Genomic DNA, 16,376 nt, shown 5'->3' with positions numbered 1-16,376 from the left:
GCTGAACTCACTGCAAGGTGATTTGTTTGTAGCTGATCTCTCTACAGGGTGGTGTGTTTGTAGCTTAACTCTCTCCAGGGGGTGATTTGTTTGTAGCTGAACTCTCTACACGGTGATTTGGTTGTAGCTGAACTCTCTAGAGGGTGATTGGTTTGTAGCTGATCTCTCTAGAGGGTGATTTGTTTGTAGCTGATCTCTCTACAGGGTGATTTGGTTGTAGCCGATCTATCTATACAGGGTGATTTGGTTGTAGCTGCTCTCTCTACAGTGGGTGATTTGTTTGTAACTGAAATCTCTACAGGTTGATTTGTTTGTAACTGAAATCTCTACAGGTTGATTTGTTTGTAGCTGAAGTCAGGGCCGCCCACAGGGGGGGGGCAACTGGGGAATTTTGCCCCGGGCCCCAGCCTGAAAGGGGCCCCAGGAGGCCCCATGAAGGGCCCCCTGAATACCTGTTTAAAAGATCGATATACTCTAATAGAGCAGTCAGATCTAAATACTCTAATAGAGCAGTCACAGTATTCTTCAGAGGAGCAGTGTAGCAAGCTTATAGGTTGGTGCTGGGTAAGTATTGTCATTGCCAGCAGGTTGTGACCTTTTTTTTTTTTTTGGTCTTCACCTTACAACTTGGGTGAAGGGCCCCACTTTAACTCTTTGCCCTGGGCCCCCTAATTTCTCTGGGCGGCCCTGGCTGAAGTCTCTACACGGTGTTTTTTTTGCAGCTGATCTCTCTACAGGGTAATTTGTTTGTAGCTGAACTCACTGCAAGGTGATTTGCTTGTAACTGATCTCTTTACATGGTGATTTATTTGTAGCTGAACTCTCTACAGGGTGATTGGTTTGTAGCTGAACTCTCTACAGGATTGTTTTTTTGTCACTGAACTCTCTACAGGGTGACTTGCTTTTAGCTGATCTCTGTAGACAGTGACTTCTTCTAGCTGATCTCTCTACAGGGTGACTTGTATAGCTGAACTCTCTACAGGGTGATCTGTTCATAGCTGAACTCTCTACAGGTTGATTTGTTTGTAGCTGAAATCTCTTGTTTCAAACTGATTTCACAGTAGGGTAACTTGTTTGTAGCTGAACTCTCTACAGGATGGTTTCTTTGTAGCTGAACTCTCTACAGAGTGATTTTTTCTGTAGCTGAACTCTATATAGGGTGATTTGTATGTACCTGAACTTTCTACAGGGTGATTTGTTTATAGCTGAACACTCTGCAGGGTGATTTGTTTGTAGTTGATCTCTCTACAGGGTTTCTTTGCAGCTGAGATCTCTACAGGGCAACTTCTTCTAACTGAGCTCTCTCTTGTTTCTAGCTGTTCTCTCTACAGAGTAACTTGTTTGTATAGCTGAACTCTTTACATGTGGTTTTTTGGTTACTGAACTCTCTACACTGTGACTTGTTTGTAGCAAAATTCTCTACAGAGTGACTTGTATGTAGCTGAATTCTCTACAGAGTGACTTACTTGTAGCTGAACATTGTATAAACTATAAAATGACTTGTCTGTAGCTGAAATCTCTACAGGGTTACTTGTTTGCAGCTGGTCTCTATAGGTTATCTTGTTTGTATAGATTAGTTTCTTTGTAGCTGAACTCTCTCCACAGTGACTTGTTTGTAGCTGAACTCTCTAGAGAGTGTAGCCAAACTCTCCACAGGGTGCATGACTTGTTTATAGCTGAACTCTCTTCAGTGTGACTTGTAATGTTCTGATTCTTCCGAATCACTACAGCGATATATCTGTAGCTGAACTCTCTATAGGGTGACTTGCTTCTTGCTGAACTGTCTATAAGATTAACTGTTTGCAGCTGAACTCCCTACAGAATAACTTGCAATGTAATAGAATTCTATAATGGAGTAAATAAATTAGCTGAATGCTCTATTAGGGTGACTGTTCTATTAGAGTATCTCAATCTCGCATATGTTACACGTAGTTGGCTTTGGAATCATAACTCAGTGGTTTGTAATCCGATTCTTCTGTACTACTGCAAGGACTTTCTATGATGATTATTCCAGCTACACACCGATTTTCAGCTCACTGCTCTAAGCGGTTTGCCTAGTAGGCGTGAAAACTAATAGTTTTTTTATTCATAAAAATCGATCGCGTAATTGTGACACAGGTTGGGTTTTGTGTCATATCTCGATGGCCTTTAACTGGATTCCTTTCAAACCACAAAAAGGCACTCCTACGATAGTTACTCCATCTACATAGCAATTGTTAGCTCATTCCTTCAAGCGGTTCACCCTGTGGGCGTGACAGACCTTCGACCTTATTTTACGAAAATAATCGGTCATAACTCTGTGAATGTTCATCGGATTCCTACCACACTTAGTATTGGGATTCGCCTTAATGAGCCCTTTAAGTGTGCCAAATTTCAGCCCGATTGGAGTACGAATTCGTGTTTTATGGCGGATTTTGCAAAGTGTGCGAAACTGAGAAGAAGAAATAGAAGAAAAAAACGAAGAAAAAAAACCCAAACTTTGGCTGATATATTAAATACAAAATTCTAACTAGCTTAACTACCAAACTAAGTACTTTAACTACAAAACTAGCTACCTTAACTACAAAACAACCTTAATTAATAACTTAGTTCAACAAGTCTATGCCATCTTCTGGGCATAAGCCATAATGCCTCAGGATCATTTTGGCATTATATCGCCAGAGAGTAACTTTGGCTGATCGTATCTCGGAAATGGATGGAGCGAGTTTCTTCAAATTTGGAATGTGGACTCCCCTACCTAGCCGGCACTTTTGTAGCGACTTTGGTTTCAATCGGATAAGGAATCATGGAGCTACAAAGGTGTGAAAATCGAGTTCACTTTCTTCCTGTAAATATACTCACAGTGTGGCGCGCCGGCTTCTTGGGCCGCACGACACACTACCGTGTCTTAATTACCTATTGTAAATAAGTTGTTTATTGAGATAATAGTAAATCTTTGTAATCTATTGTAAATCAACCAATAGTAAGATGGAAAACTTGTAAAAAGGTGTCATACTAGTTGGGGAAGTGATGAAAATTCTTCCAATACTTGACTAGTGCTCTGTGATATATCAGTAATATCGTTTATTGTGATAACCGATTATAATACTGTGACTGCGTTTGATAACTGATATATCGAAATACCGGTATATCGATGAATACCGGTATAGGACTGCTTTTAACCCAGCCTTTGGTGTTTAATTATCCAATTTGTTGATGGTTTAGCAGACACGGCCTAAACAAAACTTGAGGTTGTCACATTACAACACATGCCCACTTGTACTGAACTATATATATTTTGGTTTTTGGGATGCATACTGCTTCATACTAGGCCCAAGAAATGATGCAATAGTTACAATAAAAAGCTAACTATATACCAATATACCATGCTGTTACTAATACTGTGTATTCAAATTTCAATACCGCCGAGCTCCATACTTGACTTTGTGTCAACAAATAATTATGTAGATTGCTTTTACAGGACAATCCTATATTGTCACTTCATTCTCAAATTATCAAGGTAAAATGACAAAATATAGGTTTTTACCATTATCACACAGCCCTAACTGACATGCATTATGGTTTTTGCACTAGCCCTGCATGGGCTATATACCAGTGTTGTTAGTAAATTGTAACATTTAAGTCAAATTGTTTGATACTGCCTGTGTAATCCAATACCATCATACCATCTGGGCATTATGGCCTCCCTGTAGGGATGTTTTATAGAAGGTAATTATACAGATATATGATAACGTTGGTAGTTTCACTACTTTTTAGTGCTTGGGTTTTTAAATTAATATTTTTATATATAGGTTTAGGGTATTTCATGCTATAGATTGTGATATATAGTGGTTTATACAGAGTGATCTGTTCTCTTAAAATAATTCAGTGATAAAAGGGATATAATTATATAATATTATATCATTATTAATTAATTAATAGGCAGGTAGTGATGTAGCCCACTATATAATCCAACTATGTACATATGTATAGTTGCTGGGCTACCATGGGTATTTGGTGCTTTTATTGAGGTAAATGGCTGTTACTGTAATACCAATGGCTTTGACATTAATAACCATGATGATGATTATAGTTTTTTCAGACGAATTTCAGACTTGATCTGACATGCCTGCAAGCCAATCAGCCAACAACAACACTATTTGCATCAAAATACTTGTTTACACTATAATGATGGTACTGTGGACCCACCTAGCTAGTTTGTAATTCTCTTAGCAACACAACATCGTTATCATGTCAACTAGTGTAACTACTCAGATGAGAGCCATAGCCTATACCCAACCTTACCTGACCTGAAAAATGCCAGAGTGAGCAAGGACAAATGCCAGACTGAGCAAGGAAATGGGTGGCAATCTTGCTAATTGGTCAGCAAATAGCGAATGGCCGACTATAATCACCCCAGAAACACTACCGTGATATTTTTACTGAAGGTATCTATTTGTTAATACCACTTAATTCCATAAAGTATCCCAAATCTTGTATATGTGACCGGATCTTGGAAAACCTACCTTTTGGGCACAAGCTAACTTTTTGGGAAAACTCAAATGGAAATTTCAACATTATTTTTTAAATTAATGTTTTTGCACATTTGGATAAAGCAACTATTAAACCTTCTTGCTGTGATATATTGGCATATACTAACTAAACACGATTTAAGATGCTAAAAGTGATTATTAAGCATTTTTTGCTTATTTATGCCAACACAATGGTATGCTTATTAGTATTGAAGTGATGGCCAATAGTAGGCTTCCTGCAGCTAGGGTAGAGTGGGGTGGGGTGTAGATGGATGTCATAACAAGAGTTAAGATTGTACATGTTGACCATGGACACGAGACATGTTATACGTTACCTGTTCTATTATATATACAGAGTTGGGGTCGTTACACTAAAAATGTAACTAGTTACATATTACTCGTAACTTTTACGCGATGTAGCGCGCTACAGTTACATATTACTTACTGAAAAATGTAACGAGTTACATATTACTTGCTACTCTGAGGGCTGTAACTAGTAATAATATTACATATTACATTTGTTCGTTACAAACTATAAAGTAAGTCTAACCTTCTAAATACAAGCTACCAGCCTACAACTACAAGTGACACGAGTGAGACACGTGTTTCTCTGGTGTAGTTCAGCTACAAATGTATACTTTGTTGTTGTATCTTGTCCTCAAGGGCACTCCCCATACACTATTATTCTTTGTCCATGCATATAACGCTATCTCCAGTCTTGTCTGGACCCAAAATGCAATCAATCACGTGCCTGGACACAATGCGCCTTAAAAGAAAGTAACATGTTAAATCCGTTACAATTTCCGGATGTAATATCCATTACATATTACTTGCTACTTTGTCACGTAACACGTTATATTACTCGTTATTGTAAAAGTAATATTATTACATAACGCGTTACATTTGTAATGTGTTACTCCCAACTCTATATATATAATTACCAATTACTTTAATATCATTCTTTAAAATCAATGAAGCCTTAGATTATATGAGGAATGTTAGGTATATCATTAACCACATGTAGAGGAATTAACTTTTGACACTTACCATCATTGATAATTGATTGTGATCAAGCAATACAAATAATTCTTTTTGGAGCCACAGTACTACACTAGAAAGTATGGGGATATTATTACACACTAATGTGCCTATGCTGTCTCCCTGCAATCAATACAACTATCATGTCTTCATGTCTGAAACAAATAACTATTATGTCTGAAACTAAAGCAGTACTAGGTGCTATTGTGTGATAGGCTTGAAACCATGTAAGGTTAGACACAATGATTTCCTATAGGGTTAGTTGTGGAAGAACTTTGGCTCAGTGTGGTCAGCATAGTTAATGGGAACCTTAACCAGAAGTATGTGGTTTAAATTTCACACCTGTCTGGAGGGGCAGTCCTTGGAATTTAGTCAGTCAATAGTAATTAATTGCATGGCTGGCCGATTATTTTCTGTTCAATGCCAAGCATGAACAGCTAGTCTATGAAGCCTTATCAGACTACTACATGTAGGAACTTTTTCCGCTCCTATGTACTGTGATCTTGCATACCAACATTCATTGCATGGGTGCTTACATTCCAGTACCATGGCGTTTAATCATGATATTGGCCTGATTTTTGGTCTCCAAACTGCCATCCTGATATGGTGAGGCAAGCATTTTAACAGTAGTAGCTATAATATAAATGAGGGTATTTCTAGACACTCTTTGATTAAATTACTCTAACACTGCACCCACAATGAGTTAGCACAAACTCTAGGAATCATTTAAAAGCTTATCGTATGCATCTGCAGTAAAAATTTTACTTTGGTACAATCAACTGCTGAGGAGGTATGACCTGAAATTTAACATCATGTAAAATGCAACATGCGGCTAATTCCAGACATTTTGAATAACAAACAAGTAGTGCATTCTATGGGTTACCAATCCTCTTTAAAAGTATAGAGACTAAAGTACCACTCATCTGCAGCTTATAAATCAAGTAGAAAGTGGGGAGGAAGCAGCAGCAGTGTACATTTATGTATTTCACGAATATTTTCTTTGTATTTTAATAGAACAGCTGCTGAAAAATTGACTACCACTCTGCCTGTGCTGCATAAATTCTTATGAGTTTTTCTATGTAATTACCTGAGGGTATGATCGTTTTATAAATATTTGAAAATTGAAAATATGAGCTTGGGCTACCTGAATTTTTGAACAAAGTTACCTGTGATTATGCTACAAATTCGTGTCAAACTTTGCAATGTAGTAATGGATTTGCTTCAATTTTAGTTTGTAGATAGGCCATAGGACACTGCATTAGCATACCAAATTATAGTCCCAGGGATTCTACCACTGTTGAGAATGACCTAAGTGTCCGGAATTAGCTGTTGTCTGGAATTACCCACACTTACCTTACTGTACAAGTGTAAGATGTAGCTACACACTGGCATCACAAGTCACTCTCAATTTGCTTTCTTTTTCTACAATTCCATCACTAATAACTAAAATTTTGCAAATACACAATCACATGCAATTGAACTTACGTATCTGGCAACTTTAACATCTCTTTCCCTGACCACCTCAGTCCTCAGCAGCTTGTTCAGTGGTGAGCAGCCAAACAGTGAGACAATTGGAAACCAACTCTGCTGGCAGCTAAGTGTCTGTATCCAACTGCTATAACCATTCTGCTGTCAAATCTCACAATTCATTATGGTGGATGAAACTCAAGCCACCATGTCAACAAATCATGGCATGATCAACACTAAATGAAGTTCCAGACTCAGAGTGACTTGGAATATTTGCTAGTTGCCAGTCATACCTCAGACACAGTGCATCTCTATATTTTTGTTGTTCAAATAAAGCCCCTGCTCTTGAAATGGAAGAGCAGTTAACCAAAGTGAAGAGGATTTAACATTGATTAATTCAATGGTTCATTGAAGCTGAGAATCTACGTGAGACTTGATATTAGCTAAGCTAGAAGTCATTATTAGTTGTCTGGACTGACAGATGGTAGAGTGAGGCTGTTGAAGGTAAGGGATGTGAAATGGCTCAGTTTGCTGTTGTATCATAGCAACTAAACTACAGTAGCACTCAGCAACCTAGATGATGAAAACTGGGAATCACTACAGCAAGTAGGGTTGGGAATGTTCAATCTGCCAAAATGATAAGGAAGTGAAAGTAGTTCTTTCTCCACCTCAGAACTGGGAATTCAACCTGTCAAAGCAGGAAGGAAGTGTTGGTGAATAGCTTTTCAAGTGGTTAAAAGAATGCACCCACTGATTCAATGGTACGCATTAAATAATTCCAGCAATGCCTGATACTGTGGGTAAAAGCACTGTACGCACTATGAGGATGAGCTTCAGCAATGTTTGATAAAGTTAAAATCTCCTCAGACCACATCTTTACTTTCTTATAGAGACATAGTTTCCTGTAAATGAATGATCTACAGCACTGCCCAGAGGTAACATTACACTTGAGAGCAGTTGACACTCGTGTAGCCAATTTTTGACCTGTGATTTCTTTGGCATGTGTGTGCTAACTAGCTCACCATGTGTAACCATGACATGCGAGCTCCCTTGGGTGGCTGCTCCAGTAACCGCGTGCCTTTGCATGTGATGTATTTCAGTCGTGCATTGTGTCGAGTCATGGCCTGGATTTGAACACTCGCGAGGGATTACCTCTGGGTGGTACTGTAGCTCCAATAGCAGCACCCAAGTGACGTTGACCCTCACAAGATATCTGTATATTAGTGCCATTAAACAGTAAGGGGTGGTCCACAATTCTCTGCTTTTTTGCAAGCGTACAAAGAGTACTCTTTTTTCTAACCCCCTCCCCCCACCCCAAAGTGTACTGTATAAATGTTGACACATGGATGTATTGTATAGCAGAACAAACACATGGATACTTTTAAAAAAAATCATGTATGGTATTTGTTTTGTCTTTTAGGCATCTTATCATTTTGATGCTTTTGAAGCTAATACCCTGAAAGAAATGTTCCTCCACAGCAGGCATTGGTACCTGATGCACATTTGCAAATGTGTACATACACATCATAGAAACAGTTCTTGGCTATCATCAATATGTTCATACAAAACCATTCCACCACTGGTAGTAGCAACAGTAGTACTAGTTTGTTGGGTATTCACCATAGTCTGTAGTCGGGAGATGTGGGTACACTCTGCAGAGACAGGTTTTCTCTATGGGCAATCCACAACTATGTAGTGTAAACAAATTAGTATCCACATAATCCAGCCTCCCATACCCAATAGTAGTTTTCCTAAACCCACAACAACACCTTCTCCAGGTAGTATATAAAGTCTGTAGTACGTGTTATCACACTGATAACCATCTTACCTGTAGATTCAATGAGCTTCATCTTTATCTTTCCTTTTGCTAATAAAGCTTCTTTTCATTGGCTAGCTTTCCAGAGTTCACCAAAGCACACCATTTTGTCCAATCATGTGTTGGCTTGGGCCCATGCAATAGCAGCATCAGCTTGCTGTAGTCCACCATTTAATTGGACACTGAATTACATCAATTAAGTAGCAGTAGAGGCTTACTACTACAGCCATGCTAGAACCTTATCACTGCGTTCGGATTTCTTGCCAACTCACGCGATTGGCATTATTAAAAAGCGTACATGCAATTTTACTCCCTCCCCTTAGTGTACGGTTTGTACACTCGTGAAAAAGCAGAAAGTTGTGGACCACCCCTAAAGAAGAAAAAGATTTAGAAATAAATATGAAGAAAATAAGATGAACGTAGAAGGCACACATCTCAGTGATGGATAGGTGGATTCACCTTAAATTTGGAATGGGATGTGCCCTACTCTGAGGGAGTTTCCAGAGAAAAAATGGTTAATTTCTGTCCTACCATTATCAAGCTATGTATGCATGAAAATGGCATTTTCTTTGTTCCTGTAAAATACACACTTGTCTGTCGTGCACCTGCACTAGCTGTACATGACACACTATCATGTGTCTTGATAATAAGATGAACAAATGGCTCAAAATGGTAGATTTTAGTCCTTTACAAAGTACTGTATCTGGTCCTTTTGACTTTATCTTTGCTGGTGGACCTAAACTTCTTCCAAATTAACTTCTAAGGCTTCTTTAGAGGTTGGAAGAGATTTCTGAGGTGGTGTTTAGTTGAGTATTCTTGGAAAAATATAGGCAATCTCTATTATGAATAGGCTTGAGTCTATTATGTTTCAAAATTTACCTATTATACTTTTTTGAATTTTCCAAATTTTCTGCCTATTATGCTTATTTTTATGCTTTTCAGAAATGCATTATGCTTTTATTTTGTGTGTTTTTTTCTTTGTGCAGAGAAGTTCTTTATACGATACAATGTAAACGGAGAAGTGTCACTTCAACTGCAACATACAAAATTAATAATAACAATAACTTGAAATTGGATGTGCTCCAGAGTTCATAGGCATAATAGAGTAGGGGGTCTGGGGGCTTATCTTATAGTCCCTCAGAAGCTATAGACATTTTATTATCTAATATTTTTGTAGTTTTGTATGCAAATAAAATAAATTATGCATCGTTTCTGATTGATCTTCTGAGTTGTAGCAATTGGTATTCAAAGGACAGTAATTGCTCAGTATGAGATGTGACTTGCATTTGCATCAACATGCCAAGAACATATTAGCCTCCTGGTGATAAGCTCTTAATGGTTCTCATTCTCACTGTTGCATGCGATGACTGTTCTATTAGAGTGTTTGACTGTTCTATTAGAGAATCTCGATCTTAAAATACTTCCCTGGTTTTATATCACTCCAGACCTCATGCACTATTTTCAATGTCCAGACATTCACTAGCTATCTGACTCAACACTAACCTTATTATTATCAGAGTTTCTATTGTAGCTATTGTTTTCCAATCGAGCTTCCAATATAAATAATCATCATATCACATTTTATTCAAAATCAGATGATGAGATGTGTTACAGGTGTATATAATACCAAATTCAATGATTGAAGCTGAGCTAAACTGCTTTGCCATGCTTTGGTGCTAGTTGGCACATGACTGCATGTGTCCAATAAAACTCAAACCCCCATTGAAAAACAGTCATTTCATCGAGGGTGTAAACATGTAGTAGTGCATTTTTTTATTCGTTATCAGGATTCATTTCACCATCCAAAACAGGTTAGCCCTTGTCTTTGTGACTATTACAGCAGAAATTATATTTATTGTGGCAGAAATTTGTCCATTATGCTCCTAATTATGCTCCATTATGCCAGTATTATGCTTTATTCTTTTCATCCCCTATTATGCCAAAAATTATCTCAGCATAATTGATACAAGCCTAATTATGAACCACGGTAGTGGTTCATGACAATACATGTAAGATGAACAAATGGCATGTCAGTTATTTAAAAGTACTTTCATTGATTCCTTTTGACTTCATATTTTCCAGTGAACCTGAACTTCTTCAAGATTAACTTCTAAAGCTTCTTTTGTGGTTGGGGGAGTCTCCTAAGGTGGCGTTTAGGTGTGTGCTCTATTAGGAGTTTGGCAAAAACATGGGTGATCTCTATTATGAACCACTACTGTGGTTCATGATAAGACAATATAAATTGATCTATTATACAGTGTAAATGCACTATTGGTACTTACCTGTTGGACCATGAGACTGTTTTGTTTACTAAAATCGAGAGCCTATGTAGCCAGCATATATAGTTCTGGGCAGTACTCATAATATCACTTACAAGGAGAGTCCATACATTACTCCCCACAATTTTTTCAATAATTGTTGTATTGGATCATTTACATTGATGCTGTGGTTTTCTTTTGGTTAGTGTTATATTAGAGCATTTATATCATTATACCAGACAGCCTTAATAGAGTTACTTTATTTGTGTGACTGTTCTATTACAATTCTTGAACAGTCCTCAATCTTTTGTAATAAAACCATGCAACTTGCGTGTTTTCTTACTTACGTTACAACTGCTTCATAACAAAATGTGTGATTTTCACAAATACGTACAGTATTTTTCTAGAAAGTTTTCATTTATTTATTTGTCATCTAATTTGTCTCAAAAGACATGGTTGCACCAAAAGGCTCAACTCATTATAAACCTGTGCTACTTCTAAATACTAGGCATCCAGCAAATACTATTCCTTGAATTAACTCTTTATAAATTAAATGAACTACACAGTATGCTATAGCTTTGTTTCTTACCTTGCTTTGTAACAATACATGTAGTACAGTAAAATTAATTGTATTTCATATTCGCCAATTAATTCATAATTCATCAATTATGTTGCTATGCATCACTAAGGAAGTGTAACTCAAGAAAACTACAAATTATGCACAGAAGTAACTTCTTAACTGTTTTATAGTTTGTCTATCATGTTTTCATATGTAAATTCTCTACACAAAGCCTCATGGCTGCTCTTAATTTTTGTTAGTGTACAAAGGGGATACACCCCTTTTAATTCTAGAAGATAAGCCATTCCTGGTAGCTTACCAGGCCCATTATATTGTTTTTCAGTTGTTATATGTCTGTTACAGCATGTAGGTTAGCCCTTAGCTAGGTGGATCATTCAACTGGTTTCATTGCCGGCCACACCCCTTCAAGTAAACATGATGAAAACAGAAAGCTGGGCTTTAATACAGTACGTAAACAGACTTTATTTATTGAAGGAAGGTTTATTTTCTGTAGCTCAAAGCCTGTGTTGCTCACATGCTGGACGGACATGAAGACACACAGGCACATGGTTTTTGCCAAACCAATTTTAGTAAACCAGGTTGAGCAGGTTCACACCTGGTTTTAAAAAACAATTATACCGCAGCTGATGTCAATTGTTCTATACCGTTACAGCTCCTAGTGAGTAGTGACCTAGCACAGAATGTCCTAAGGGTTAGTTACAAATTGGCTAAATTATTTTTGCTTCTAGTTAGGAGTCCTTAAATTACTGTAAGTCCCAATATTAACATAAATCCTAAATAACAAAGTACACCTGTATTGAAACATTTATTGTTCTAGGAGAGTATAATAATCATCCATGCCTGTTTCAGTAAATTCGATCAATTGTAATTCTTCACTAACAGGTCCCATAAGATTTCTGGAATTTGGTGAAAATAGAAGATATATTACAAATCGTGATGATTCAGATGCAACTTCAGAACCAATTTTATTGCCTTTTGGATTTCCTTTTGGTTCAGAGGTTCACACTTTAGCATTTGTAAGTTTGTAAATTAGTATTAATACTTGTCTATTTCATGTGATATGGCATAACAATGAGAATGAGATACTGTACATAAGTATAATACGACTAAGAGATATCAAACCATTGGATACCGACCCCAAGATCCAAACTATTCATTCATCTTCTAGGAAAAATTGAAACCATGATAGGGTAAATCCATAGTAAACACTTTATTAGAATGTGTATGCTGTTTGATAATTTGTCATTGAGTAAAGCATAGCTACAGTATTCAATAATACGTATCGGTGGCACACTACAGATACTGTGCTTTTTTTGTAAAACTTGCAGCGTAGTGACATGATTTACTTTCAACTTAATACAAGAGACCAAGGTTTGCTCTATCCAATCTGAAGTGCTTGTAATGTTGTGGTATGAAAGTATAGGTGTTTATTTAACTGTGCTTGATAATTAGTGACTTATCTTGCAGGTATTATATTTTAATGCTATTTAGGGACCCATCGATTATGCTGGCATAATAATGAGCACAATAGGTGCCTGAAAGTATTGAGCATAATGCTAGCATAATAGGCAGAACACTTGTGCATTACCATAAATTCTTGGTTATCAAAATACATATCACAGAAAAAGATTGATTTACTATAATAAAACAGTCAGAGAATAATCAGACAACTGACTATTCTATTAGAGTATATTGATCTTTTCTCTGACAAGCATTTTGACAAACAAGGATTTAGAGTCTGTGCTTCAGGAACTTACTGTTTTTCCATAAAAGGCAAATTACTACAAAAGCATGGGAATTGAGGTATAAATATTGAGCATAATTTGAGCATAATACCATATAGCAGATTTTTATTGCAAGGAATTAATTTTAGCATTTGGGGTCATTCACTAAAATTTAATTTGCAATAATTTTGGCACCATGATAATAACATCATTGCATGATTTAGTCTAAGGTCACAGCTTTATCACCAAGCACTCTGGAAAGAAAAGTTTCCCCAGCTAAAGCCAGGGATAAAGCTGTGAACAGTTAATGTTATTGCAAGTCAAAGCAAGAAGTATGGTTAAGGAAAGGTAAGGAAAGGCGCATGTGACCTGAACTAACTATTTGGCTTGAGCTAAAAATGATTGCAATGTAACCTGCAGGCTTGCTAGCACGGACCAGTTCTCTATTTTTGCCCATGCAGAACTATGTGTAATGATGAATACAACCGGGGATGTGAAAGACATCTGACAAAGCTATGCACGATTGCATGTATTATGCCATGCACCACGAATTGCTTTGTTTTCACTCTGCTAGTTGGAACAATACTGGTTTGGTTTGTTACAAGTGTTACCATATAGGATTTTTGCATGTATCTGTTATATGCACTATGCAAATACAATATTTGAATTGTCTTCAGATGTTTAGTTTGGTGATGGTGACTGGTGTTTTGTCATTCCTTTCATATATACTTTTAGGTTGGGACTAATGGAATAATCTCATTTGGTCAGCCATTTTTATTCTGGAATCCTGAACCTTTCCCTGGTGGCACAACCAGTAGCATAAGAAATATCCATGTGGTTGCCCCTTATTGGTCTGATAATGACATTCGTAGAGAAGGCAATGTATCTTATGAAGTGTTTCAACTACAGACTACTGGTGCATATGGAGACCAATTACTAGATGATGTCAGTAGTTTTATAAGAGAACGCAGTATGTCTTCAGATTTTCAAGGAAGTTTTATGATATTGGCAGAGTGGGAAGGTGTACACCCTTATCCTCATGGTGCTAGCAATTCCTCAGATGATGATCCATTCCTTGCACAGGTATATATTAATTTTATGCATTATTTTGGACACAAAAGTTACAACCATTATTAAATATCTACAGTGAATATTTACCATTCTTAACATGTGTCACAAATGTAAATTTTTGTACCTTCTTAGACCAACACTTACCAGGCAGTAGTGATTACTAACTTGGAAGAATCTTATGCACTTTTTATATATGAATGCAATTTGATTGAGTGGGCTGGTAGATTTACATTTCCTACAATTGGATTCAACTCACCTTCTACTGCTACATTTATCAATCATCCCTTTACTGGACAAAGCAATGCCAATGAAGTAGCATGTAGAGATAACAATCTACTATATCAAATTGGTGATTCTCTAAGTGCTATAGTGGAACAAAGACGAATGTGTATGGAGTGGTTTTTTTCAGATATAGCACGCTTCGGTCAATCTATAGCTTTTCTGGACAGTATTACAATATCTTGTCCATGCAGTATTTCCCAAGCTTTTGTTGACCGTAGATTCGTTGTGAGCTTTTTAGTGTCCCAAGTCAGATTTAACACAGTGTGCTTTCTTTTAAGATTTTCTCGTGGCAATGATAGGGAGTGTTGTTATACTTTGGAATCATCTATGTTTGGATCATTGATTACTGATCCTATGGATGGAGGCTCTCTATTACTGTTTGATGAACGTACAATTGCATCATATGAAGAGAACAATTTTAATCCAAAGTCATATTGTTGCTCTGACTTTGTTGGATTATGTTACTTGTATTCTGAACGACGGCCATCAAATGATTGTGCCAGATACAGACCGCCAAGAATAAGTGAGTGACTATACTTAAATTAAAGTATTCATACTTACTTTTGATAGGGTGGTTTTGGGGTGATCCTCACTTTACTACTCTTGATGATTTCACATACACCTTCAATGGAATTGGTGAATATGTACTACTAAGAACTATGGGAGAGGTCAATGTAGAGTTTCAGGGTAGAACTGCCTTAGTACTTAGCTCCAATGCCACTGTGTTTTCTGCTTTTGCTATACAACATGAAGACATTACTGTTCAGGTACACCATATAGTATACTGATACATAGCTGTTAATGTAGTATAAAGTTTAGCTTATTTTTGTAAATTTAATTTTACTCATAAATTATATAGTGGTAAGAACTAATTAACAGAAAGTTTTGAGACACGAAATTACAGTTCTCATATTATAGTCAAATGAATAATTGTGACCAGATTTGCAAAAAGGGATCTTCCACACACATCCAATTCTATGAATTCAGAAGACCATAACTCAGTGCTCAAGAAACATATTGACCTGAAAATTTCTGCATTTACTAAACTAAGGTGGCACGCGCTACGGACCACATTTCAAGTCAATAGCCTTTTCCAAACAGTAGTTATGAGTCATCAAAGTTTGCATATAGAATGTGTGTGGAAGACCCCTTTTTACAATCCGGTCACAATTATACAGTAGTACATGTGACCAGATTTGTGAAAAGATACCTTTTTCACACATTTTACATACCAGCAAACAAAATGGTGTAACACTTGACTCCTTATACTGATTAACTTGCTCTTAGTATCAAAATGCAGTCAGATACAGTAGCTAGACTGACGGAAAATTTTAAACAATTATGTGCCATGATCCATATAAATAGGTTTGAGTAAATTATGTTTTTAATTACCTATTATTTTTTCTGGCAATTCTTTTTTATTCACCTATTATTCCCAAATTATTCCCAAATATTCTTGAAGTAATTCCTGGAATTGTAAAAGTCTAATGGATATTCTTCTGCAGCTGATAATATAACCACTTGCAAGCATAAAAACTATACCCAAAGATCGAGATACTCTAATAGAGCAGTCACAACTAAACTTGTCTGACTGTTCTATTAGGGTAAGTGACTGCTCTATTAGAGTAT

The 16,376-nt window shown here is 36.8% G+C and overlaps 1 protein-coding gene across 1 annotated transcript in view; it reads left to right on the top strand.

The window, feature by feature from the left end:
- The window catches only part of LOC136241690 (mucin-like protein), a 60,521-nt gene that overhangs the window by 35,671 nt on the left and 8,474 nt on the right, over positions 1-16,376 (top strand). The window contains exons 11-14 of the mRNA XM_066032956.1: positions 12,553-12,686; positions 14,130-14,477; positions 14,598-15,270; positions 15,318-15,514. Of these exons, the coding sequence (XP_065889028.1) occupies positions 12,553-12,686; positions 14,130-14,477; positions 14,598-15,270; positions 15,318-15,514 (1,352 nt within the window). The remainder of the gene's footprint in view (positions 1-12,552; positions 12,687-14,129; positions 14,478-14,597; positions 15,271-15,317; positions 15,515-16,376) is intronic.

The sequence above is a fragment of the Dysidea avara genome, chromosome 1 (genome assembly GCF_963678975.1).
Source record: "Dysidea avara chromosome 1, odDysAvar1.4, whole genome shotgun sequence".
NCBI classification, from domain to species: Eukaryota; Metazoa; Porifera; class Demospongiae; order Dictyoceratida; family Dysideidae; genus Dysidea; species Dysidea avara.
Note: the sequence above shows the minus strand (reverse complement) of the source record. Positions and strands in the feature narration are given on the sequence as shown.